This window comes from Dunckerocampus dactyliophorus, chromosome 20, assembly GCF_027744805.1.
Source record: "Dunckerocampus dactyliophorus isolate RoL2022-P2 chromosome 20, RoL_Ddac_1.1, whole genome shotgun sequence".
NCBI lineage: Eukaryota > Metazoa > Chordata > Actinopteri > Syngnathiformes > Syngnathidae > Dunckerocampus > Dunckerocampus dactyliophorus.
In genome coordinates, this window is record NC_072838.1 from 7,382,451 (window position 1) to 7,408,904 (window position 26,454).

Sequence of the window (26,454 nt, forward strand, 5' to 3'; positions counted from 1 at the left end):
TAATGTAATAGATTCTTTTATTAGAAATGAATCACATTCATTTTGTGCTGTGAAAACTGTACATTTAAGGGAGGGGAAAACAAAGTTATGACAAGAGAATACAAATGATTATTCAATACACGTCCTTTGAGGTATGAATTGGACTAGTACAGAGGAACTAGGAAAATTGGCAGGTAATTACTGACAAGGTTATCAAAAACACACTCTTACAGAGGACATGAGGTTCCATTACTCATCGCGACACAGTGGAGAGTAATAACAAACATCCTGAAGCAAATTGGAGAGATATTCATTCATTCTATACAATGTTTGCTTTATAGAAGTACAATGATCTACCTGTCACAGACACCTCCAAATATGGAGTTTAATGCTAACAAATCTCTAGTTAATAAATTCCTTGAATTACTAATACAGATTTGTTATACAATATATTCTCATATAGCGTCTATATGCTCTGTAATTATGAGGAAGATGGTATAAAAGATTTGAATCATTGGTAAGAAAAAAATGCCTAAACCCTAATATTGGTCTTGCTTGAGCATCAAGCACCCATCATATTGCACCGTTTCACACTGATGGTCTGAAAACACAAATGTGTTGAAGGCTTGACAGCCAGAGGCCGACTGTCACATTAGTGCCAGGAGCCTCAACAAAGTCCAAATAGTCCTGCAAGGCTGACAAACCAAGCCCAGCCATTCCCACAGTGCACTGCTCCGCGTCAAGAGTCTGTATTGTGGTGCTGGTGCTTTGGTGTCGAAGGAAATGGAGGGGGAAAAAAAGAGGAAACGAGTAACCGCCTCCATCACTACTCGGTTTGTCCCATTGCAGTGCATACTGGATCACAATACATTGCAGATTGTAAATAACATACATAATTCAAATATAAACCAGGGATGGGCATTTAAAAGAATTTCCATGAATGACGTATATTTTAATGGGATGGGAGAATCACTCACTGAATGTTCTGAACTCCTGTTTCAATGCCGGTGTTGTATGGCATATAATAACGCTACTTGAAGGGGTTTTCCCCGGGAAACTCACGGTCTTTGCCTGTCTTTCCCGGCGCTCTCCCGTTTTAATACTTTCCCGTGTTTGAACTCTCAGCAGCATTGCTTCCATTCTGCTCATAACGCACGCGTTGGGGGGGAAGGGGGTGCCTTATTTTCCGTCATTTTCTTTTATGTTCCGGAAAATTTCCCTTTTACGGTGGTACCTCGTTTATTGCTGTACAGTAATCCCTCGTTTCAGACCCAGATGTGAAAAATGAATTTCCGCGAAGTTATTAACAAATTGAATTTTTTCCTAAGTTAGAGCACGGAAAACCTGTCTACGACCTTCTAAATACGAGATTAGAGTCCTCTAGACATGAAATAACACCCCTATAGTTACCTTTACACTTTACACACTTGAATTACCCAATATAGGAGACATAATAAGAAAAAATAGGACATATAAGACATAATATAGACTCAAGTCTGGTGCTTGTGTGACTCACTGAACATTACAGTAACATTACTGACATCTAGTGACCAGTGTAGAATACTACATATCATCACGACGTCTTTGAATGCGTCCTCTGAATGCCTTATATTTGCATTTGAGTTATTTTAGCCATTTTTATGCTTGAAAATGCTTAATTTAGGCAAAATATGTCAAATCGGCCTAAATATGCATTTATTAGAATGATTTATTAATTGATATATTTTTGAAAAAACGTAACAGAGTGAAGCCGTGAAATTCGAAGCGTGATGCGGCGGGGGATTACTGTAATCATTCCAAATGGTTCAACAAAATACAAAATGATGTTGTTTTTTCCCATAGTAAATCATGTAAATCCAATTAATTTGTTGCAGAAACCCAAAAATATGACCGTCTTTATCAAATTGCCTGCACTCGCAACTTTCTTAGGCCCCATGGCGGGCTATTTAGCAATCGCACCCGAAAGAAAATGTGAGTGTATGGATTTCGTGGCAAGCGGTATACGGCAAATGGAAATGTTGACAGGTATGACCTCAACGACTGACTCAAAAGCGCCTCTGCTGGTGGCAGCCAAGCCTACTCAATTTTCCCTCCACTTCTCCAAGACGTGATTAGTCAGCATAATTCTTAATTGCTTGAACAATGATTATGCCCATCCCTAATATAAAAAAAACATAATAATCAACAGCAGCGATGATAACACTGATAATAACTATGGTGATATGAATGACAAACAAGTCTCATGGAAGAGTCTCATCTTTAAAAAGTTCCAGGCGTGAACGGCAACAGAAAGGACAAAATGTATCAGAAACAGAACCTGTGCCTATCAAATGATCAAAAAATGATGGACTCCAGGCGTGAGAGTGGTTGCTGAACATGCGCTCTCGCCTCATGTGGAAGGGACATTGACTGGAAGAGGAGCAGCCGTGAGTTCTGGTCATTCCTCCCCCCTAAAAAAGTACGGTTTGTCTCATAAGTTGCAAAGAAGCACAGACGTGCCTGGCCTGGTTGCCAGCGTACATTACAGGAACCACAGGCAGTGCTGGCCTACATGGACCGCAGAGCATTTCACCAGCCCTTTGACCTCCTGAGCACTCTAAGTAGAGCTGCTTTAAGTCCACTCAGAGAGGAAACAATCATCAAGCATTCCACTCCATCACCCCGCCCCCCTTCCCCTGCTCCCGCTGAGGGTTTGAAGACATCGATTCACTGACCTACGTTCTCGCAGTCCTGTATTGTACCTACACAGGAGCCCAACAGGGCACCGAGGTAAAACAAGGCTTGCAAACTCCATCCCCTTCAGACCTCTGTCTGCAGGTCAATGATGTCCTGCCCCACCAGAGGGATGGGGGTGCCCGTCTTCTCCCATTCCACAGCGTGCAACTCCAGCGGCGATGCAGCCAGGGGTTCCAAATCTTTGCGGACCCACGCGGGAGGAGACTGCTGTGGTAATCCCCGTACCGCTTCCCAAGGCCTCTCAATGGGAGCCTGCTGTTTGTCCTGTAAAGGGGCGGGGGGGGGGGGGACAAAGGTGTTGACACGTTAGCACTGGCGTCACTCGTCGTAGAGAAATATGTGATCTAATCAAAACGAATTAGGCTTCATTCCATTGGAGGTAATTGTCTAATAAGGAATATTGGCAATGGAGCATGTTATTCCTCCTTGAGGCAAGTGTACTACTGATGGTGTGCCTTGTCTATCGGCAGTATTGTGAGGTTATATACATAAACACTCACGCTGTGGTTCGTTTTGTCACTTCCTGCTGATGATACGCTCCATCTCACAGACTGTTGGAAGCAAGGAAGAAAATGCATCCTTATTCAAATGACCTCATGTTAACCATAACTCAATAGACATGTTGTTTTTAGGGTCATTTTTCCACCATCATGCTCCTGTATTATCATAATAATTAACAGCAGCCTTGCCTCGGGTATAATTCTTGTAACTTTTTTGTCCATTTTTGTATGTATGAATTCGATATTTTTTTGGTGTAATGGTGGCTAATGGGCATATGCGGTACTGTAGATCGTGTGTTACCTTGCTGTCAGAAGCAGGCGACTCTCTGTCCTTATCCCCATGATGTAACTTCCTGTTCAGGTCCTGGAACATATTCTGGTGGCGCTTCTTTGTGTGCATTATTTTCTGCAGGAAAACACCAATAGAAACAATTAATATATGTGACTTAAAACGCAAATTGTAATCATAAAGATGCCATTTGCAGCTAATGCTTTAAACCAGGAGGGTCTAAAGAGCCATTTGCACCCTGCGCCGCATTGTAAGAGGAAAAATTAAAGCGCAAAAAAGTGTACAGTAATCCCGGATACATTTTCGTAGGTAGAGCATAGTAAACCTGTTTAGAACCTTCTAAATACGTTTTTTAACATTATTAGAGCCCTCTAGACATGAAATAACACCCCTATAGTCACCTTTACACTCCTAAAATAAGACATTTAAGACATAAATAGGACTCGTGCTCGTGTGTGTAGCTGTAAATGTGGTGGGAACAGGAAGTGATGTTGGGGTTTCAGAGTTGACTTTAAACTTGGCGTGGGTCACGGCTGCAACAGTAGCCCGTGTTAGGCATTATTGCGCCTGTTGTGATGTAATTCAAACTTGTAACAAAAGCCTGTTGCCCCGGCGTCTCACCCAACATTACAGTAACATTACTGACACCTAGTGACCAGTGTAGAATACTACATATCATCTTTGAATGCGTCTTCTGAATGCCTTATATTTGGATTTCAGTTCATTTAGCTTTTTTTTTTTTCTGGAAAATGCTTAATTTAGACAAAAAAATCTGTATAATTTGTTTAAATATGCATTTAAATATGCATACCACATGATTTATGAATTACTATATTGTGGAACAACCGTGATGTCGATAAGAAAGCTAATATCGAGCATCTCAGTCATAATGTTTTTTCTGTTGTTTTTTTTTACTCAATTAAAAATATCGCATCTTTTGATTTTTCAATATGCGGAAAAAGTTTGGACACCCCTGGTTTAAACAAAATCCGACTGATATTTACCTCAAAGTCCAGCTCAGCGTACCGCGACTTTTGCCTCTGCAAAAGAAAGTGTAAAAAAGGAAGTTGAGTAAACATAACATTGGAATACAAAACAGTGATTTTTAAAATGATTGTTATGAAGTCAGTCTCACCTCCAAGGAGCTCATGGATAAGGTGGAGATGGTCTCGCTTTTTGACATCATGGAGTTCATGGACTCAAAGGTGTTCTCCAGGCTGCTGTGGGTGATGTGAGACTCGCTGGACATATTGTGGATATTTTGGATGGGCGAGTCCCTCTCGGAATAGGACACGCTGATCTGGTCAGGCGGGATGGACTTGATCCCAAAGGCGGTTTGCGGCTCGGCAAAGGGCCCGCCCAGGTGCATGAGTCTGGCCTGCGGCAGTTGTTCCACGCCGATGTTGTACTTTGTCGCGTCGTCTTTCGGCTTGGACCTCAGGGTGGACGTGGTGTTGGGCATGAGCACGTAACCGCTGCCGGCAGGGACGCCGCCCTCCGCTTGAACCAGAGCGAGATCAGCATCCAGCTGCTGGAACAGCTCCCCCTCGCAGACGTACACGGGTTTTCCGCAGGATGGGTCGACTCCGCCCGCCAGACGGCCCTTTTCTCTCTTCAGTGTGAGAGTGTGGCTGGAATATTCAGGAACAGCTTGCATGTGGCTCTTGCTGGATGGCAAAGTGTGGAAGTTGGGGCCCATGGGAAGAGGCATTTGGGGTGGCGACATCTTCTCTTCCGAGGAACTGCTCATTCCTTTTAAAAGAAAAAAAAAAATGAGAACAACAAAGAGCTTGGCTTACATAATTAAATGCAAATGGAAAACCTGTTAAGAGCAAAAAGTGGCTGTGAATATGTCATGTTTACCTTGTCTGCTTGAATCTCCATCCTTTTCATTATCGGACTGCTGAAAGGGTATAAATATTCCGTCAGTGCACATGTTCATTTGGAAAGAAAATGCAGAAGGCACTCAAGACATTATTAAAGTCAATAAGCATAAAAAAACATACCGTCAGCTGGTTGTGGCCATTGTGATGGGAGCTGCCGGAATCTCCATTGCCGTCGTCCTTGCGGTCAACTACCCTGCACTTAACGGCTTCCTGAACCTAAATGGGGATTATTAGGGAAATTGCATATAAACCGCAGCTCAGCGAAGCGCATGAATTAAACCAATCAAAAAGTTTCTCTTACCTCTCTACGCAGGATGCAGTGGACCATGACGATGATGAAACCTTCTAGGGAGTCGAAGACGGCAAAGAGGATCTGGAAGAGGGCGGAACGGCGGTCGGTGATGGCGAGTACAGCAGACATCCATGTGAGAGCCAACAGGGGCAGAACCACGCAGGAGCTCCAAAGTGATGCCCTGAAGGAGAACATAAGAACAGGTAAGATTTCAATAAGGGCACCGGGACTCGCATCTACAAACGCTTTGACTCCCACGCACACTTCGGGAAATACAATAGTGTGAGATTTTTTTCTCTGCTTCTCATTCAACAATGACTTCATGGAAGTGGCTTTGTGCAACAGGGCCCAACATAAGCGGTTGTCAATATAACCGAAACCGAAAACAGCCATTGCTTTGCTTGAGACGTAAGGAGAATGGACGATAATAAAGGATTTTTTAACCTACCGCAGTTTGTTGACATCATTTGTGGATACATTCATTGTGAAAGTATCTTTACTCTATCACGTTTTTCAAAAATATATGAATGAAGAATTCGTCTCTGTTTCGTGGTTGAATAAATCTGCATATTTAAGCACATTTGACTTATTTTTGGCCTAAATTAAGCATAAAAAAACAGCTAAATGAAAGAAAATCCAAATAGATGCATTCAAAGAGTTTGTAAAATGGAGTATTCCAACAGCTACTGCAAGAAGCACTGCACAGAACAGAAAGTAAAAAAAGAATGAGGAACTCTCCCAATGCTAACATATGTGTGTCTTATTTACGTCTAATTTTTCTGTCTACTACATTGGGTAATGTGAGAGTAAAGGTGACTGTAGAGGTGTTATTTCATGAATAGAGGGCTCTAATAATGTTAAAAACCGTATTTCGAAGGTCGTAAACAGGTTTTCTATGCTCTAATTGCAAAAACAGTAAATTTATAAATAAGGAATCCTACTTGACTTATTGACTTGTATTCTTATTTTGATTCTTCTGTTTTCATATGATGTTTTATGCTGCTGCAGTCATTTTGTTACTTTCTTCCGGTGGCTAACAATGTTTTTATTTTGAAGCTTATTTTGGTTGTTGACTTAAACAGGTTCCAACTGTATTTAATTTGAAATACCAGTTGAGTAACGGGTGTGTTCTCCTTCGTTTCTACATGTAGCGTCATAATCCAGTTGTTTGTTTGAGAACCTTGACAGCAGAGCACATCATCAGCTGTAATGGTGCTGATGGGGGCGATAAGCGCAAAACCCTGGTGCAAGTAGAAGATCAATAGGACCTACCCAGCTCTCTCCTTCAGCTTCACATCGGTGATGCCGTCCTTGGATACCAGCTTGTTGAAGACCAGAATACCAATGACCATATTCACCTGGTTGGGGAAAAAAACCCAGAATGGTCAGTATAAAATGGGAAATGCATGGAGGAATAAAGCATTGGATTGGATTAGGATGTTGAAATCAGATCAGATACGAACCAAAACAACGGCAGCGGCGGGGCCAACAAAGGAGTAGAGGAGTCCGCCCTCCAGAGACAGCCAGCAGCTAGAAGAGAATACAAAGAGGACGCAATGATTTAATGCTTGACCTTACAAAACATATTTTCCAAATACAGGCCGACTTCCAAAGTCAAACATCCCAACGGTTGTGCAATTTGGGAATGAACCAAAAAATACGACGCTACAGTTCACAAAAATGGACCGTCATCGTGCAAGAAGCCAGCGTGTCTCATGAGACCTGCGCAAGTGTTGTGAGACCAGCATATCTCATGAGACTTCATCTTAGTGAGCGCCGAAAGCAGGCTTTCCCAAACTTGCAAAACACCCAAACGCACAAAGACCAAAGTGTTGCCTGACTTTTAATAATGGTGAACATTATTTCTACTCAAACGGTGATTTAAGCTTCCGACTAAAACTAGCCATTGCTTGAGACATAAGGAGAACGGGTGACAATAAAGGATTACAGTAATCCCTCGTTTATCGCGGTTAAATGGTTCCAGACATGACCGTGATGAGTGAATTTCAGCAAAGTAGGATTATTACTTATAAATACAATATTTTCATACTTGAGTATAGAAAACCTGTCTCCGATCTTCTAAATACGGCTTTTAACATTATTAGAGCCCTCTGGACATGAAATAACACCCCTATAGTCACCTTTACACTCCTATTACTAATATAATAGACATAATAAGAGAAAATAAGACAAAATATAGACTCACAAGTTATCGGCTATTGTCTCATCAATGCAACATTACTACATATCGTAACGTCTTTGAAAGCATCTTCTGAATGCTTTATATTTGTATTTAGTTCATTTAGCCATTTTTATGCTTGAAAGTGCTTCATTTGGGCAAAAAAGAATATAAAAGAAGCATATTTTTTGACTATTAAATGGCCGTAGTCAACCACAAAACACGATTTCTTAATATATTTTTTAAATCTGAAGTGCAAAATGGGGAGGGATTACTGTGTCTCACCCGTCTTCGTTTGCTTTTATTCATTTTTGAGAGACGGATTGTGGACATAGACGTGCTTCACTGTACAAGGTAGAGCAAAATATGTTCCCTGTTAGAACAATTAATCGGTGACTCGATGATTAATCGGATGATCCAATTAATCAACCACTATGTTGGTATTCGCTTTTTGATTTAAAAATGTAAATATTGATTTCAGCCTCTCAAATGTGAATATTTTTTACATTTTCTTGGTCATCCATGAAAGCGGACCAATTATCTCTGTGTTTTAGGCAAAACAGTGGTGGACGTTTTTGCCTCTTTTCTGATATGCTGCGGACCAAACCACTATTTGTGTTCGGCTCATATCGGTTTGATCAAACTCCTACTATGACACTGCAGATTTTCTCTCCAACCAGTTTCTTCAGCAGGTGATTTAATTGATGAGCTCCTTCCCTCAAATTGAAGGAGGTGTTGACCACTACAATTGATGCTTTATTGACCGACTGGAAAGAAAAGCTGCAGTGTCTCGGCCCTCCATGGCACGAGTTTGACACCGCGCCTGAACCGATTACTCCATTCATCGAGACAACAAGCTTTAGATTAATCGACAGAGAAAATAATCGTTAGTTGCAGCTCTAACCCGTATGAAACTTACCAAAAAACCCAACAACAACATTTTTTCCTAAGACAAAAGTCAAAAAGGAGTAGGTAGACTGAGACTTACTAGTTGACAGTGCCGTATCCCTTGGCTTTGGTGAAGCCCACAGACACAGCCACCACTAATGCAGGCAAGCCTGGAAGGATAAACCATACGCCAAGAGGAGAGAGGGGTTAGAGTCGGAAAGGGCGAACCAGAGACTGAAAACGCAAGAGGAAGGCGAGGAAAGCGACAAAATTGAAGCGAAAGATAGGCGGCAACTCACCCCAACCTAAGCATAAGAAGCGCTTGCGGATGATGCGGTTGCGCAGACGACCAGTGACAGCCATGTACGACTGCCAAGCTTCTGTCAGCACCCAGCAGAAAGAGGAAAGGAAGAAGAAGTGCAGAAAAGCTGCCACCAGTGTGCACACCACCTGAGGGATCCCAAACAAGGGGTGCGTGTTACTAGGAGCTGTTTCAGTTCTCTTCTCGGTTTGTATTAAAAAATATCGATTTTTTTTGTTCACACCACTACATTGTTATACTTATACTGTATATTGTTGCAAAGAAAAAATATAAGTTACTGGACACAGGAGGACTTTGCAGGAAGAAAGCCAAAGTATTTGCAAATAGCAGTGTTCGCTTTTGTTTACAATTTGATGTAATTCAATGGAATAAGGCAGCGCTTCTCAATTCTTTTCTGTCATTTCCAAGTGCAAAACATCCGTATCGGTCTCTTCAGATCCTAATATCAGATCGATACCAAATGTTGCAGCGTTACCAAAAGCCGCGAGTTGTAGAAAACCTTCGGAAGAGCTCCTACCTTATTGCGAGCCTGAGTTTGTCCAACAAGAATGAGCGCATTGGAGCATATGATGGACAGGCAGAAGTTGATGAGGATAACAGAGCGCTCGGAGCGGATGTACCTGGGGTTAGTTAGAAGACGGGAGAAGCATAAGTTTGGCCGCAGAGACGAGAGAACCAAGAGGCTTTGAGGATTGCTGGTGGGGTGACTTACTTCCACACGGAGACGTAGATGATGATGAGGAGGAGTAGGGTGAGCGAGGAGACCCCACAGCCAACGATGAGAGTCACGGATGGGAGAAGCGCCTTGTCCATGATCTGCAGAGAGGAGACAAGAACAAAAAAAAACAAAAAAACATACCCTTAGTGAGCTGCATGTGCATACAAGTGAAGCCTGCGCGCTATCTGGAACAGCAGACGGCTCCCTGAAGGCACACGCTTGAATGGCACAATCAGCGCAAGGCAAGGTGACCTCAAGGTGAACATGTCATAAAGACGAAAACGGGAAACCAAACAAACGGTCGGGGTCACATCATCTCTGCACGAGCTTGAGAGGACAAGACGCCGCACGTCGACTACTTTTCATGCAGCGACCTTCTCATCCTTGACGGACAACCCTTTGCCAGTTCCGCAACCTTTTTTTTGCGCCGAGCGTCAACCCTGCACGGGTGAACAGGTGCATCATTATCACCAGCGCATTCATCTGCTGCAACCTGTCCTTTTTTCGTATGTGACAGCAGCTTATAGCGCCCGCTGCCGCCGGTGGCGTGGACAACCAAAACTGCTGCCCTCTCTAAGAAGCAATGGAGGGTTTCCTCTGAATGTTCTGCTCTCCTGCTTCTATTTTCTAACATGGATCTTGGCATCAAATTAAAGGGGGAACTTTGCTGGTGACTGTAGAAAACGCACATATCTTTGCTACTGAGTCAGAGTAAAGGAAGACGGTCGATACCAGCAGCACATCGCAGTTACCATAGCGACACAAACACCCGGTTTGAAAGTTTAAATGGGATAATGCTGCCCAGAGGAATCGCTTGCTCAACGTTTCGTACTCAACGCCGCCTCTGGTGGCTGCCAAAACGTACAGCAATCTGTCATTTATCACGATTAGTTGGGAAGCAAATTTACACAAGTACAATTCCTTATTTATAAATGCAATACTTTTGTAGTTAGGGCATAGAAAATCAGTTTACAGCCTTCTAAATACGGATTTTAAAATCATTAGAGCACTGTAGACATGAAATAACACCCCTATAGGCACCTTTTCACTCATATTATCCAATCTGGGAGCCGGAATAAAAGAAAATAAGACATATAAGACAGAATGCAATACTTTCGTAGTTAGGGCATAGAAAATCAGTTTACAGCCTTCTAAATACGGATTTTAAAATCATTAGAGCCCTGTAGACATGAAATAACACCCCTATAGGCACCTTTACACTCATATTATCCAATCTGGGAGCCGGAATAAAAGAAAATAAGACATATAAGACAGAAATAAGACTTGTGTGTGTTGCTGTAAATGTGTTAGGGCGCTGGGGGACAGAAAGTGACGTTGGGGGTTCAGAGTTGAGTTTTAGTTCGGCATAGGTTACGGCCACAACAGTAGCCCACGTTAGGGAGCCAAGCCTGCAATAAAAGCCTGTTGTTCTGGTGATCATTACAGTAACATTACTGACACCTAGTGGCCAATGTAGAATACTACATATCATCACAATGTTTTTTCATGTGTCTTCTAAATGCCCTGAATTTGTATTTTAACTAACCTAAGTATTTTTCTGCTTGAAAATTCTTAATTTAGGAAAAAATACATAAAATTGACTTAAATATGCACATTTTTCACTAATAATATGCAATATTCAACCATAAAACAGCATGATTTATGAATTCATGTTTTTGAAAAAACGCAATGTAGAGTGAAGCCGGGAAATTCGAAGGGCAAAGTGGCAAATGATGACTGTAGCGTGCACTGCTTTGGTGATTGCTGATCCCCAGTCCTGAATATACTTCTAATAATCCTGATACACTAATAAAATTCGAAGCTGGCACAAAAAAACAACAGTTTTACCCCTCATCCAAGCAGGCTTCATCAGGTCATGCCCAAAGACTAGATAGGATAGCCCTAGTCTGTACGTTTTTTTTTTTTTATAAACGTAGACCTACAGAAGTGAAAGGTGTGTGCAGAAATATAAACGTGTGGCTGTCAGAAGCGCAATCAGAGCAGGCAAAGAAACACGCATTACTTCGGCCTTCATTTGATTTATGAAAGCCATAAATTCTATACTGCTATCCACATTTGTCAGTATAGACTGTACTTTCTGACGGCTACTCCAATTTACTTCAGTAATACACCAGCAGCAAACAGATGGGAGATAATGTCGTGGCGTGCTGTGTTTTGTGCCAGCTTTTATCGACTCTTGAAGAAGGCACAAACAACAAGGGCGCTTCAGTCTGTCCTGAATGTCTATCTGGGCCTGGCTTTGACCTAAATATCAGGCATGTCTTGATACATTGCAGTTTCTGACCGCAAAATGGTGAAAAACTAGGTCCTAGGACCAGGACCACCGTATCAAAGCTTTTGAAATGAGACGACGTCAAAAGCAAAGTCTGTCTCTTTCCTCATCAGCTCTCCCTCTCTGCCTCATGCTGATATTCTCATATAGGGCTCGCGGGTAGATGTCATTGAAAACGTCCACAGTGCACATTAAAGGGTGAATGATGGGGGGTGAGGGGGTGCATTGCAAGAAAACAGGAACTGTCAATGCATAACCAGACATCTGTCTCTCGTTGGTTCATATCTGGTGGATGACAAAGGGGGGAAGAGGTTGCTAATGACCACAATGGGAGTACAATGATCGGGATAACTGACTTTTTTTCAGGTAAAGTCGAGCAAGGCTTTGTATCAGCTCGAGGATGGAAGCATAACGGGGAACTGGACGCTAAGTCGACAGATGAGCAAATGAATTAGAATGCAAAGAAATTATTATTTGCTGGCACGGTCAAAGGCGGGGGGGTAAGGTTGGTTAGGTAATGGTTGCTGTGAGTTTTTTTTTTTTGCTCTCCCCCCACCCCTTCAGTTTCTCAGTTATGAAAAATCCCACAGGCCGAGTTTGCGCAGCAGAAGCCGTTGCCAGGGCAACTGGCTCGGGCAGCTTCTGGGGCAACACAGTCTACAGGGGAAATAACATTGTTTTTGCGCATAAAACACCCCACCATTCACAGGGCGCGTTTGCATTGAAAGCCCATTCACGTTTCAGACATTTCAACAGCATTTTTTCACAGCGATTGCGCTTGGTCATGCAAGCAAACACGTTTTTTTCCCCCTTGTAATTGTCAAATGCTAACATGCGTTCACGCGTCAATAACCCCCGCATCTTTGCAACTAAAACCACATTTTCTTGCACGGAGACAAAGAGGTGTACGCAAACGAGTCAAAACCCCAACAAGTCGTCTGCGTCGCATTTGCACACACATTGCACGAAAACGTCAAAGGTGGTGGGGCGGGAAAAAAAAAAACAAAAACGGTTTGCATGAGCAGATTTCGAAGACTTACCGAGTCGAAGTTGGTGTGTGCTAAAATGGCGAAGGTGGAGAGGCTGTCACACACGCATTTGGTTCGGAACGAATGAACGGGGACGGCTCTGCAGCTCCGAGCAGACCACGATCCAAGCAGGGAGGATCTGCACAGGGGAGGAGAACAAAAGCAAGGCACCGGTGAGGAGAGGAGAGAAGAGGAGAGGAGAGAAGAGGAGAGGAGAGGAGAGGGTGCTCTGTGCTCTGACGAGTCTCATTAAAAATGCGTCTTGGTTGATTTTCGGGGCTCCAAAAATAATTCACATATGAAATGATGCTCACATCTATCTTTTTATTTATCTTTTTAAGCTGTCACAAGTTCGTCAATCACGAGGAATACTGCAAAAACGGACATAAGGTGCTTAATTGCATGTGATTAATAATACTGGACATGTTTGGTGTAATTATAGACGCATATTGATACATATCTTTTTCTGCCGGGTTTTATGATTTTACTGGCAATACCTGGTCACTAGGGGTGGGTGGAGCCATCTCAATCATACCTGCCAACATTTGCGTGATAAAATAAGGCAAATGTTCCGGAAAAATAAGGGGAAAAAATGGAAAATAAGGAAACTTACTGGCTATAGGTTGTGTTACGGCGATGTTGGCCGAGTGCTGCGCTGCTTTTTTCATGACAGTTAAAATACGGGGAAATACAGGAAAATGGAAGGGCATCGGGAAAGACGGGCAAAATATGGAAGTTTCCCAGCGAAAACGTGAATGATATTTGGCCAGTATCTTTGTCCTGTGTTTTAATGTGATTCTAATCATGATCAACACATTAAAAGGCCAAGTCATTCAATGATCTTTTCCGCGAAGGAGCATGGAAAACCTGTTTATGACCTTCTAAATATGGTTTTTAACATTATTAGAGCCCTCTAGACATGAAATAACACCCCTATAATCACCCTTGCACTATGCAAACGTATATGGTAGACATAATAAGACATATAAGACATAATATAGACTCACACATGTTAGCATTGGGAGCGTTCCTTGTTGTTCCTTTTTTTAACTTGCCTTTTCTGTACTGGGCTTCCTGCGGTGGCTATAGTCTCATCAATGTAACATTATTGACCCCTAGTGAGCTGTGTAGAATACTACATATCATCACAACGTCTTTGAATGCATCTTCTGAATGCCTTACATTTGCATTTTACTTCAGTTAACCATTTTGATGCTTGGAAATGCTTAATTTAGGGTAAAAATGAACTTAAATATGCATATTTGTTTACTAATAATAGGCCGTAGTCAACCACAAAACAATATGATTTATTCATTAATATATAATGAAGAGTCAATCCGTGAAATTTGAAGCGCAAAGCGGCGAGGGCCGACTGTAACTGGCCCTGTATTCACGTGGTATCTGATTGATTTTAAAATTTGCAGTATACAGTAGCCCACCTGTACTATTTTAAAGCGTAAGACAAATTACCAAGTCAATTGTAGAGAAACAAATGCACACTATAATGAGAACCATTACAAGTACTGTATCAAAAAGGACAAAAATGTGTATCTCCGAACAAGAAATCAATGCCATCAGTGCCTTAAGACGTGTTGCTATCCAAATCCAATACCAGAGCTGTATCAAAATGAAGGGTGTTATATCAATATGTACAACTGCAGTGCACCACACTGATCGGTGTTTGCAATAATCAGACTCTCTCATGCAGCTAAATAGGAGCCAGGAGGTCAAACGTACCCCGCTTGTCAAAAGTGTGCCCCTTATCGTCCCAAAACACTGCAGGTCTTTGTGCGTCTTGTTGCAGTTCATTTGAGGAGCTAATGGAGCCCTTCCTGCTCCACACAGGCACTGACCCTATCTGCCCTGAGCCACATCTTCCCAATGATCACATCCGCTGTCGTAAATGAAGCACATCCGACAAGAGCGCTCTTGTGGCCTTCCCTCTAAAAGCACAGGACATGTTCTACTTGCAGTTCGGTTCCGTTTTGTATTGAATGGAGGAACAACGGCAGTACGGAGGAGAAGTCAACCCATGCCTGAAGGAGTATATTTGCATGCTACCATATAGGACATCCCGGCCGTAGGTCATAGAAGTCAGTTATGTCTGTTCCACATAATATTACTACTTTATAAAAACATTTTTTTCTTCAATATTTCAACTAAATGCTCCTAAAATTTGATTATTGTAACTCATATTGTGAGTTTGTTAAAATTGCAACTTTTTTCTTATTACAATATGGCTTTTTTCTCTTATATGTTAACTTTATTCTCATAAATTACAGCTGTCTTTTCCTTTTCCGCTGCTATTTATGTATGTATAACTTTCTTCTTGCACATTTGCCTAGTACATTTTCTTCTTCTAATACTATTCCTTTATTCCCATATTTTTTTGACTTTATTCTTGTAACGAATGTAACCTTATTTTGTTTCTTTTTTCTTTAATATTTCAACTTTACACTACTAACATATTTTTCCTCATAATATGAAAACATTATTCTTGTAAAATGACATTTTTCTTCTTAGATTACACCTTTTTTTTCTTAATTTTTTGACTTTATCTTGCAAAATTACTGCAGATTTTTCCATTTTTGCTATGGTTGTTGTTTTTTTTTTTAGTTTTCTTGCTAAAGTATATTTTTAGAATGTGCCGTGGGCCAATAAACAAACAGCCGCGGGCCACAAAGGGCTCCCAGGCCGCACTTTGGACACCCCTCTGCTAGGCAGTAGTTTGGAAGAGGTCTAGCTGCGCATGAGACTCAAGAGCAAAAGAAAACCCTCACCTGTCTTACTGTATTTGTACCTTTTGTTCCCATCAACCACACAGCTAAACGAACCTACAACCTTCTGATACTCCCTTCAGCGGATAATGTGATGAAAAAATATGCAAATGCTGCGAGCATGTGCCCGTACGGCAAGTGTGTCAGAGATGCTCGAGCTGGAAAAGATGGGTCAACATGATGTGGCACTGCTCTGTCCCCCGTGCCACAAATGACTGACATGAAAAAGGGATGAAACATTATCGCTCCCCCTCTGGTGAGTCTCAGGGTGGATGAATGTTCTACTCGGTGATGGATGCACGACTAAAAGAAGGTGACATCGCCACTCGTGAGAGAAAATAGACGATGCACGCAAAAAGATGAACAACAAAAGTCAACACTTACGTTTCGCTCTCGTCCCAAGAGAGGCAGGTCTCATTCATGGTGCCCTAAGGAAGGAGGAGATGCAGATGGGGACAAGATTGTGAGGAATCTCTGCATACAACATGTGTAGATCGCAGTGATGTATTGGGAATGTGTGAGAAGCAACACCTCGCTGCCATCCATCTGCTTTTCACCACATCTAAAAACAGCTTATCAGCTGCAGAAGCTCATTATCGCTCCAGTTACTGTGATTTCTCATCACCGACTGACCAGCTGGTTAGGCTGTGATCTTTGCAGGTCTCAAAATTATTGGCAAATGTCACAGTTTCACCGCAAATGTCAACAAAATGTCAAGCTCTGTGTGCCGCGGCGAGCAAACACCCCCGAGGGGGCGGCTGCTTTTTTTTCCCTCATAAGGCTGATGGTGTGTGGTGGACTTACATTGTGGAGGTGGGGGAACTCGATCTCAACAGGTGAAGACACGAGCGCAGGGGTGGGCTTGACGATCACCGTGACCACTTTTGAATTGAGCAGAGTGCTGTTGCTGTAGGAATAGGACATGATGAAATCAGTGAGGAATAAATGACTTAGAATAATAAAGGGGCAAGAATACGACCCCTTATGACTTAGAATAATAAGGTGCAAGGACTTTGACCCAGGATGAACCGTGCCCCTAACACTTTCCCTTCCCCTCTATGCCCATTTTGTCAGGATGAACATGCATCGTGATCTCCATGAACTCTTAATCCATGACCTGACACAGGTACATAAATGAGGGCCATTTTTATTTGTTTTGGGGGTTTTGGGACCCCCTATGGGGGACAATTAGATTGTAGAATGACTCTTTGCTGTGAACTCCAATTGCAAGCAAAGGTCAACTGAACCTGAAGGTGTAGAACAGTTGCTCTTACACAACATATTTGGGTAAATTCCTTAAATGTGAAGTGCAGCCCTTACTCCTGCCATATTTAATTGTTGTTGAATAAACGAGTGGAGCCCTCTTCTCCCTCAAACTGCAGCTATGTCTTTAAGGTATGTTCTGTGTGCAGTATAAGTGACTTAGGAGTTCATTTAGGTATAAGTTCAGACTTACACTAAAACGTGCACCACAGTCTAGGGACAAAACTTGTTCGTAACCTGAGTACCAGCTGTGAATATTCATATTTTCTTCCATTTTTTGTTGGTTTTTGGTAGTGTTATAAGCATGCTTGTCAAATAGAAGAAGTGGAGTGGACCCCATCTTGTGGCGAAAGAAAGAATGACATGAGATGATGTAATGTCTTACCTCTGAAAGGAGAGGAAAGAACTAAGGTTTCTGTACAGGACGATGCCAGTCACAAATGCATCATTGCCATCTGAAATGAAGAAAACAGTTGCTCAAATATAAACTTGTAATACGAATGCACTTTTTTCTATCTGCAAAAAAAAAAAAAGAAAAACGTACCAGTTTGCTCAATGGCTAGAGCGTCTCTGGAAACTGAAATTTTCTCCTCAGAGGTCCTGACCCAGTCCAACATGCCCCTCCAGCCCTTTGCCGGGAAAGTGAAGTTGGAGCTTGTTGTCGTCGGCCGCTTGTGGATGCTCAGCACTGGGAAGAAAACATTTTGGGAAAAGCCAGTGTGTGAGTGACGAATGAGCGAAGAAAAGTGCCAAGAATGCTTTGCAAATCTGCCACAGTTACAAGCAAGTTACATGTGCTAAGCCTCATGCACTTCAAGACGACAGAAGTCGATTTTGTTGACCGACTCAGTCAAAGAGATACTTGGATGCACTCGGGGCTCACCTAAATTCTCAGTGACTTCATAAATGTCCTGGAAGCCGCTCATTTGCATACCGAGCATGTTCACTGAGTCCTCGACAAGACGGAAGAACTCCTTAACGCTGGCGCCCATCTGTAGGAGGAAGAGGAGAAAAAATGTCTTTGTGACTGAACCAGGGGTTTATCCATACAGAAAAACTGAAGGATGCCCATTTGATACATTTTTAGTAATATGCCGAGGGCCAATAAAAAGTGAATTGAGCCCGAAAATGCCCCCTGGGCTGCACTTTGGACACGCCTGCTGTGAACGATGACTCTCTAGTGGGGAAAGTGTACAATTTCCCCAACCTTCAACCCTTAAAAAGCACCACATTTAAGATGTTTGTGAAGTACGCTGGTGTAATGCAGTGTTTCTCAATTATGTAGCATTTATCTATTTATCTGTACAAACCACTGTATGGGTTGCTGGCACCAGCATCGTTCAAGCCTGAATTGAATTGAAGAAATTTTGTGAGTATAGTCCCTCCTGCCTTGGCTTTTCAAGCGCTGTCATGGTTACAGTATGTAATAAGGCGCATCACGCCCCCTTGTGGTCTGCCTGAAAATGCCTTTAATTGCAACTTGAATGTACATTTAATTTCTAGCCACCTTCCAGGATGCCGCTCCTTAGAGGGGTTACCACGCCCCCTCGTGGCCTGACTAAAGCCTACTCCACTGAATACTCAGGGAGACAAAAAAATTAGCAAAAAACGATGGGAGTTATCATCGTGCACTTAGCCTAGCCACATAAATTATGGGATATCATGCCCTCTACTGGACTGACATAAGAAAATGCACACAAAATGATCCATTGAGCTGCAGTCACTTTCACTAGAATCCTTATCTTGCCTTGATGTTCTCCCAGTCTGCTGCTAAGCAACCTGAAAACTTCCTAACGGCCTTAAATGGACAGGCGGTTGAGTCACACTGTTGTTTCTACCGTATTTCCTCTCCCTCACACTTAGCGGAGGGGAGGGCTGCCCTTACTTACGTGTCTCTGACGCATAACCGGAGCAACGTGGGCGCTAGGTGTATGTTTTTCGACGTGATGTGTTGTGCCGTCTGTGTCCCCTCTCGGCCCGACGAGGCTTTGTGGGATGGCGCGGAGACTCACAGATTGCCGAGTGGGCGCTGTGCTTTTCCCTGAGTCAACCTCACCCTCCCCCAGCTCACGCTCACCTTGAAGTGTTTGCCGTCAACTTTTTGCAGTTTTTGGGCTTGAACAATTAACCGTTCCATAAAAAAAACACACTACTTGATATGCTTGATGGGAATTTTGTCATCTGATTAGTTCTTTTCACGCCTAACTTTCGGAGGTGTCCCTCACACACCGCTTTGCTGTTCCTCCCCCCTCGCACCCCTCTTCACACGTACCAGCTGTGCCTCTTCCCATTTGTCGTGATGTTCTTCCTTCAGCAAGTTACTGATGGTCTGGACGTAGTTCTGCAAATAAACAAGGCACAGGTGTAAGAAAATACCAAGTACAGCTATTTGGAGGGAGATACATGAACTAAAGTGTTGGGACACGTGGTTATGACGTCTCCTGGAGGTGACAGTGAAGGTGGTGTTCCCTTTCCAGCTATAACAGCTTCTGAAGATGCTGTCTCAATACTTTCAAAAGCTCACAAACTGGATTTTCCCACTTGAGTTTACCTCAACATCTGCATTGCTCAGTCTCAGCCTGGTCGCCTTGTACAGCTCGGTGGTGTTCTTCAGGATGTCCATGACAGCCAGGAGGTCGCCGCTGTACGTGGCGCCCTCATCGGTTAAGAACCTCAGACGGGAAATCACTTCAGCGATGCCGTCCACGCTTTGCGCCATCTGTGCTTTGGCGCTGTAGTTCCTCGACTACGAGAGAATGGTTCGTTTTGGTAAATTAGTATTATTCATCATGCGCACTTAATACAGGAGTGCTTTAATGGGACCTCACCAGGATCTGAATGTTCTCATAGTTCTTGGAGACACACTTGATGTAAGTTGGGCTCTCCCAGGTAGCCAGACCGACAGCGTTAAGACTACAGCGGCGAAGAATCAGACCTGTATGAGAAGAAGCCCAATATGGTAAGGTGGACATCCATGCATTCATTTTCGACACTGCTTGCCCTCATTAGAGCTTTGCTGTCACAATACCTGCAGCATCAGCCGGACAGGAGATGGCAGCCATGTCACCGGCAGGGGTCTTCTTCCACACAACATCTCCAGCGTTCTGCTCAGGGCAAATCTCATGGGGCTCTACAAGGTGCATGCACTGCATGAGCACCAAATTGTCACTTTAATCGATTCCAGTGCATTCACATGACTCACCGGGACATCTCTTCTCATTGCAGCGTCTCTGCTCTCCTCTTTCACCAGGGCAAGGCTCCCCGCCGAAGAAAGGACCTTCGCAAACTCTTTGTCTCTGCTGGATGCCACCACCGCAAGTCTTGCTGCAGCTGCCCCATGAGGTCCACGCGTGCCAGCGTCCATCAACTAAACACAGACAGCAACGCCACCATGATTGTGTACTATAGATGCAGAACTCTGTGGGTGATTTATAGTTTTGTTTTTCTTTTCTTTACCTGGACACTCTTTCAGAAAGCAGTTGACAGCCTCTTTCCAGCTGCCCTGGCACTCTGAGCCCCCGTAGGATGGGCCATTGCATTCTCTTGTTCTCTGCATGGTACCGTTGGAGCATGAGGCAGAGCATGGGCTCCACGCTGACCAGTCATTCCAGTGTCCGTCCACTAGAGGGAAGCAGATTCAGTTAATTCACTCAGTTGTGCTGTAAAAGTCACACACTTACCAGCCATGACATCATACACAATATCTATTAAAAAATAAATAATCACAGTGAGAGATGTTTTCAGTTCGTCAACCCCTCTCATGTAGCAACGGAAATCTGGTGCAGTGCAGTAAAAAAACATGCACCGCCGCAAAAATGTCACTTTACTCACTTTAGATAGGAACAGGAATTGAGTCATACTGGATCAGGGATGTCCAAAGTGCGGCCCGGGGGCCATTTAGGCCATTTGCAGGGACCATTTATTACAAGAATAAAGTCAAAATATTATAGGAATAAAGTCATAATATTACAGGACAAAAACTGACAAGACGCGAGTTCAAATAGTTGAAAAGTAATAAAAAACAACAACAACAGAAGTGGAAAAAGTGACTGTATATTACGAGAACAAAGCCAAAATATTAAGAGAAAAAAATAGAAAGAAAAAAGTTCTAATTTTTGGAAAATTGGGCTGTGGAAAAATGAGTATTACCAGAATAAAGGCAAAATATTATGGGAATGAAGTCCTAATAATAAAAAAATAAAATTTGCAAAGATTGTTTAAAAAGACGTTGAAATATTTGAAAAAAAATCCAGCAAAAATGGGAAAAAAAGAGCAAGGTTCATACTAATAATCCACTTTTTCAGCTATATCACAAAGCTGAGATGCAGTTATTTCTTCAAGTATATATAACTTCTTAGCATATTGCAAAATATCAAAGTGACCCTTGCATTTTTTGATTTTTTTCCAATATGTAACCCTCACTGGACACCCCTGTCTAGTATCGCTATCATCTAATACAAAATGTTTTGACATACTAAAAAAAAAAATCTATATATTTTTCCATATGTTTTATATCATATATTTTTATGTTAATAGGCTAAGGCCTATTATAGGTTATAGGTGACAATGAGTAGCATTTTTGCTCATTTTCCTATTTTTTTGCTCTTGTTTTCTTATTTAATGGCATTTAATACCTAAAAAAAAACAAGTCGCAGGCTGCACTTCGGACATCCTTGCACTAGAGATTGACTTTCCAGGTAAAAGGTGAGCCTGTTGTGAGAGTGTCCATTTCCAAAGTGGTCAAAATAGTGTGAGCAATGTGATAAAGCCACGGAACTCACCAGGGCATACAGCAATGTTGCAGAGCTTGTTCTGTCTTGAAGGGCCGTTGCAAGGCTCTCCTCCGTTCTGGGGCAGCTTGCAAGTACGGGAACGGTCACGGTAACCTCGACCGCATGTAGATGAGCACAGGCTCCAGGGGGTCCATTCATCCCAGGCTCCATCAACTGCACGAGTCAAACAGACTGATGTTACGTAGAAGTCTACATAAAGCACCTTGGCATCGCGGAGAGAACTGGAAGTCACCTGGGCAGATGGCGGTGTTGTTGCAGGGCCTGTTCTCGCGCAGGGGTCCGGTGCACTGGGTAGTGAAGGAGGAAGTTGCGCAGACACGGGTGCGGCTTTGCCAACCCTCTCCACAAGTCACTGAACATCCAGTCCAAGGGGACCACTCATCTGTCTTAGTGTTTGCTGTGAGCGAGGTACCAGTTCTTCGGTCAGACTTTTTGAAAACTGGTGAAAAAATGTCCACTTAAATCGAGATTATCTTACCGGTTTGAGTTGCAACAACTCCAAGGCCAGAATCATCAGCGTGGTCTCTCCTCAGACCAATAATGGCCCGCAGACCCTGGCTTTTGGTACGCTCTTTGCCTGAGAATATGCAGAAGTTCCAGGATTACTTCCTAGAAAGTACAGACTAAAATTCCTTTATAACAGATTACAATAAAATGATTAGATTACCTATGCAGGCTTGTGGGTTGCATGGCCGCCCTTCTTCAACGGTGCCCTCACAGACGGCATCATCTGGTTGACAGGTACGACTGCGCACCTGGACGCCACCCCCGCATTCCTGGCTGCATACAGACCAGCGGCTCCAACCAGCCCAGCCTTCTGCGGCAAAGAATAATCTTAGATTAGATGAGATAGAACGTTATTGACCACTTGGGCCTGTGCCCTCAGGGAAATGAAGGCTCCAGTAGTAGCAACACTTTATGCAGCATACAGGACAGAAATATGCAAAATAGAATATAGTACCACTCCAGAAACTATAAACTTGACTTCCTTAGACAGGAAGTGTATAACTGTTACACAAGGTTATTGAGAATATTTGTCTGACTGAGAGTTGTTCAGCTTTTAACACTCGTTATGCAGAGGCCGACGGCAGTGTTGCTATGCCAACGACGAGCGCTGCGCTTAGACTTCCACCGCCAGCTGACTGTGAGGTCTTTGTGCTCCTTTCCGCCCTTCTCCTGCAGACACATACGCACCTCCAACTCGAGCTCTCGAGTTAACACGCTTAGCTTGCAGGTAGCGATGTGTGCGCTCCGGGCAGTTCATCCAATTAGAGACATTTCTCTCACACCTTTGATTCTCTTCTCATTAGTTTGCGGCTGCCGAGTGCACATCCCTTGCCTGAGCCTGTGAGACTTGATTAATACCACCAACAAGCACAAAGGCACAGACTAAGAGGTCAGTGAGGGACCTGGAGACCTCAAAGAACTTAACCTTGTTTGTCTTTGGATGATTCCATAATTGAAGATGATGTGTCTTTACTGTTTTATACTGGACTAATGTTTTGCCTCTCATGCGTGCAAACTTCAAAGACTGGATAGGACAACTCTATTCTGAAGGGATGGCACAGGATCCAAAGTGTGCATCATGTAATAGAGGCACGCCCAAACTAGGATGGTTTCACTCTTTTGCGGTGCAAAACGGCAGTTGTTAAGATACGACTGTCGTTTGGTTGGAATCACCCTTGTTGCACTGTGTCTGTTATCTGTTAGAGGCTAAATGATGGAACCTCTTGGGAAGGGATGAAAAGACGGCATTGAAAGTGTGGGATAGGTGGTGTTGCAGACGTGTCATACTTACTAATGATCTCAGCATTGCGGCCATTGTCTCTTGGCACTGGAAGGCATTTCTCAACATAGACGCCACCCCTGTAGCAGCTCCCCGGCTTCCTTTTTGGGGCCTCCCAGCACTGGCAAGGTGTATTCATGATACCGCAGGGGTACTCGTGGGTGCTGCTGGACAGGCACTTCTCCAGCCACTGGCACAGCATCTGGCAGGCGGGCATACTTGGGTTCCTCTTTCCCACCACGAGAAACTCAGCCTTGAACTCGCTGACGTCATTCTCGCTGTGCGCAATCTCCAGGCCGTTGTTCTGGGCCACTTTGCGGATCTGCAGGAACTGCTTGCTGGATTCCAGGTAGGTGACGGTGGTTGAGGCGTCGCACAGCCTGACTACTTCGTCGTAGCTCTCCATGCCCAGGTAAGTGCGGGACGTCTCAATGAAGGAGTCAAACTGGAAGGTCCTTATCTGCCTCGGCACGCAGGAGTCAGTCGGCTTGGTGATCTTCATGTAGACGGTGTAGCGGCGGGGGTCGGGGTTCTGCAGGGTCCAGGAGCACGGTGCCGAAGGAAGGGTCGTCGTGGAGGAGAAAACGCCAAAGAAGCGACTCTGTTCGAGGGTCGCGCAGGTGGCAGAGGCTGGCCCGGAGGGTGTGCAGGAGGTCGAAGTGAAGAAGAGCAGGAGAAGAGCCACAGAGGGCCCTGAAAGAGCTGACGACGCCATTGGGTCAGCTTAACCTTGTCAGTGATGAGGGAGCTGCAGAGGGACAGGAAATGAGATGCAAAACAATCTGGTTTGATTATTAGTTACCATGCAAATGAATTAGACCTTGTCCACCTGATGTTCACACCTCCAGAGATTTGCATCTGATTAGTATCATTGCATGTAAGGGCAGATTGAATAAACCTGATCTGACCGCTTCTCTGAGAGATAATTGCAATGAAGCTGCAATTACAGCCCTTCACAGAAGGCTGGTATCACCAGGCTCTTAGTCTTTCCTCCCACACACTCAGCTGAACTATGAATCATGTGCGTCAGTCTGACGTCCATGCGAGCATCGCCACTAGCGACCGCGGATGTTTAGATCCAATTTTTTTTTTTTTGCACAATGCACGCCTCTTATTATGCAGTAAACAAGAGGGATGATTAGTCCGTGTCGGAGAGTGATTACACGCCTGCATATCTTAGTGCAAATGCATGCAACTTTCGAAACACAACGCACTCTTTGCAATGCACGCACCAAAAAATATATCACGCAGGTCTCCAAAAACAATGCTTCATGCATGTTGCACGCGCTCATGAATATGCAGCAAAAACAATGAACCCAGTCTGCAGAAAGAGTCACTTTCAGGCTCTCTACTTGACCCGCCTTGGCAGATAAGACCACACGGTTGCTCAGCAACATCTCTGACTTGTGTTCAGCGCTATTCTTTCTTCCTATCTGCTTTTGTGTCAGGGAAAGCGACCAGGGAAAGGGGGTTAATGGTAGATATACGCAGAAACTGTACGGTTTGGTACAATTCACCTTTTTTCCATGCACCTGCACTCTTCAGGCTGCGTGCCCATAATTATGTTCTCTGTGAGAAGCATCTGCTTTGTGTAGACAGGAGCGTCTCTCTCTCCCGCCTCCCAACAACCGGAAGCTCCATGAATGTGCATCGGAGGAAGCACGCGGTGAAAAGAAAGGAGGTCCAGCTGTCGTCTATGCAATAGCTCACATTTCCTCCTTGCCTTTCTGCTCCTTTTCTCTTCCGCCTGACCATTTGTTGTTGTTGTTGTTGTCGGCAACGTTTTCAGAAAAAACAGTGGGGATTCAGCAGCCGTTGTTATGGAGATTGTTGCTTTTTTGTGACATTAAAGGCTGCAGTGTTTTGAGAGAGAACAGGAATGCAGTGCTAGTCGATCATTAGTGCTGCAAAACACGTATTTGGAAATACATCGACCTATTCTGTATGTGCAGGATAGACATGCGGGGTGAGCAAAACAAGCCAATGTTTTATGTTTGAGCTCTTCTCATCTGCAAAAGCATGCCAGTGAGGTCTTGCAACCTGTTGGTGAAGTCAAACTTTCCACGCTGCAATCAGAACGCGTCACCAGCAGGCTAAAGTTCTGCAGCAGAACGGAAGCCTCGTTTCAGCACCGCGGACAGCGAAAGGAAAAGTCTCAACGTGCAGAAGCTTGCAGGTGATCGCCAATAACGCTCATAATTCAACATTTATCAGCATACATCCATCATTGTGTGCAGCAGCAAAGTTCAAAGCCGTAGAAAACACAGTTAATACCTCATTAAATAAAACGTCTTACCGCTTCACTCAACTTTACGTCCGTTCCTCGGAGTGTATCTGGCCGAAACTTTCTTGCTGTTCTGCGTCAAAAAAGATGCGCCAGGTCCTCTCCCGACCCGAGCGGGTCAGTCCCAAGTTTCAGTGCAGCCCACTTTCACAAGCAAGTCAATGTTTTTTTTAAAAATGCGACTCGAACCAAACTCCAAAGAGTTTACTACCAACTTTGTAGCAGCTATATCCAGAGAAGCTGGCGTATAGCGCAGGTTGAGATGAATCTGGGTTGAAACGGAGCTCCAGTAGACAGTCCGGAGAACAAAACGGCGTGTAGTCTGAGCTCCAGGATCAATGTTGGTACTTCTACTCCCGGCTTCGGAGTCTTCTCGCTTGTGGCGCTGCAAAGTGTGTTCAGTCTCAGTGTAGCGTGTGGCCTTCTTCTGGTGTTTTATAT

The 26,454-nt window shown here is 43.7% G+C and overlaps 1 protein-coding gene across 3 annotated transcripts; it reads right to left on the reverse strand.

The window, feature by feature from the left end:
• Window positions 1-26,454, reverse strand: LOC129173374 (adhesion G protein-coupled receptor B1-like). Of its 3 annotated transcripts, none has more exons than XM_054764213.1 (32): window positions 26,026-26,454; window positions 23,742-24,477; window positions 22,611-22,760; window positions 22,422-22,520; window positions 22,176-22,340; window positions 21,932-22,096; window positions 20,607-20,771; window positions 20,353-20,517; window positions 20,179-20,280; window positions 19,979-20,085; window positions 19,702-19,896; window positions 19,423-19,491; window positions 18,034-18,142; window positions 17,695-17,838; window positions 17,536-17,605; window positions 16,692-16,794; window positions 16,272-16,315; window positions 13,123-13,249; window positions 9,784-9,887; window positions 9,589-9,691; window positions 9,049-9,199; window positions 8,850-8,919; window positions 7,146-7,212; window positions 6,955-7,040; window positions 5,692-5,863; window positions 5,511-5,606; window positions 5,368-5,404; window positions 4,640-5,256; window positions 4,509-4,544; window positions 3,517-3,621; window positions 3,216-3,266; window positions 1-2,979 (listed from the first exon to the last, which is right to left on the reverse strand). In XM_054764213.1, the coding sequence occupies exons 2-32, from the start codon at window positions 24,442-24,444 to the stop codon at window positions 2,779-2,781; spliced, it is 4,578 nt and encodes a 1,525-aa protein (XP_054620188.1). In that variant the 5' UTR covers window positions 24,445-24,477; window positions 26,026-26,454; the 3' UTR covers window positions 1-2,778. The 3 variants fall into 3 exon arrangements, with proteins under 3 accessions (XP_054620188.1, XP_054620189.1, XP_054620187.1); XM_054764214.1 differs by having other exon boundaries at window positions 5,368-5,407; window positions 22,611-22,757; window positions 26,026-26,453; XM_054764212.1 differs by having other exon boundaries at window positions 5,368-5,407; window positions 26,026-26,453.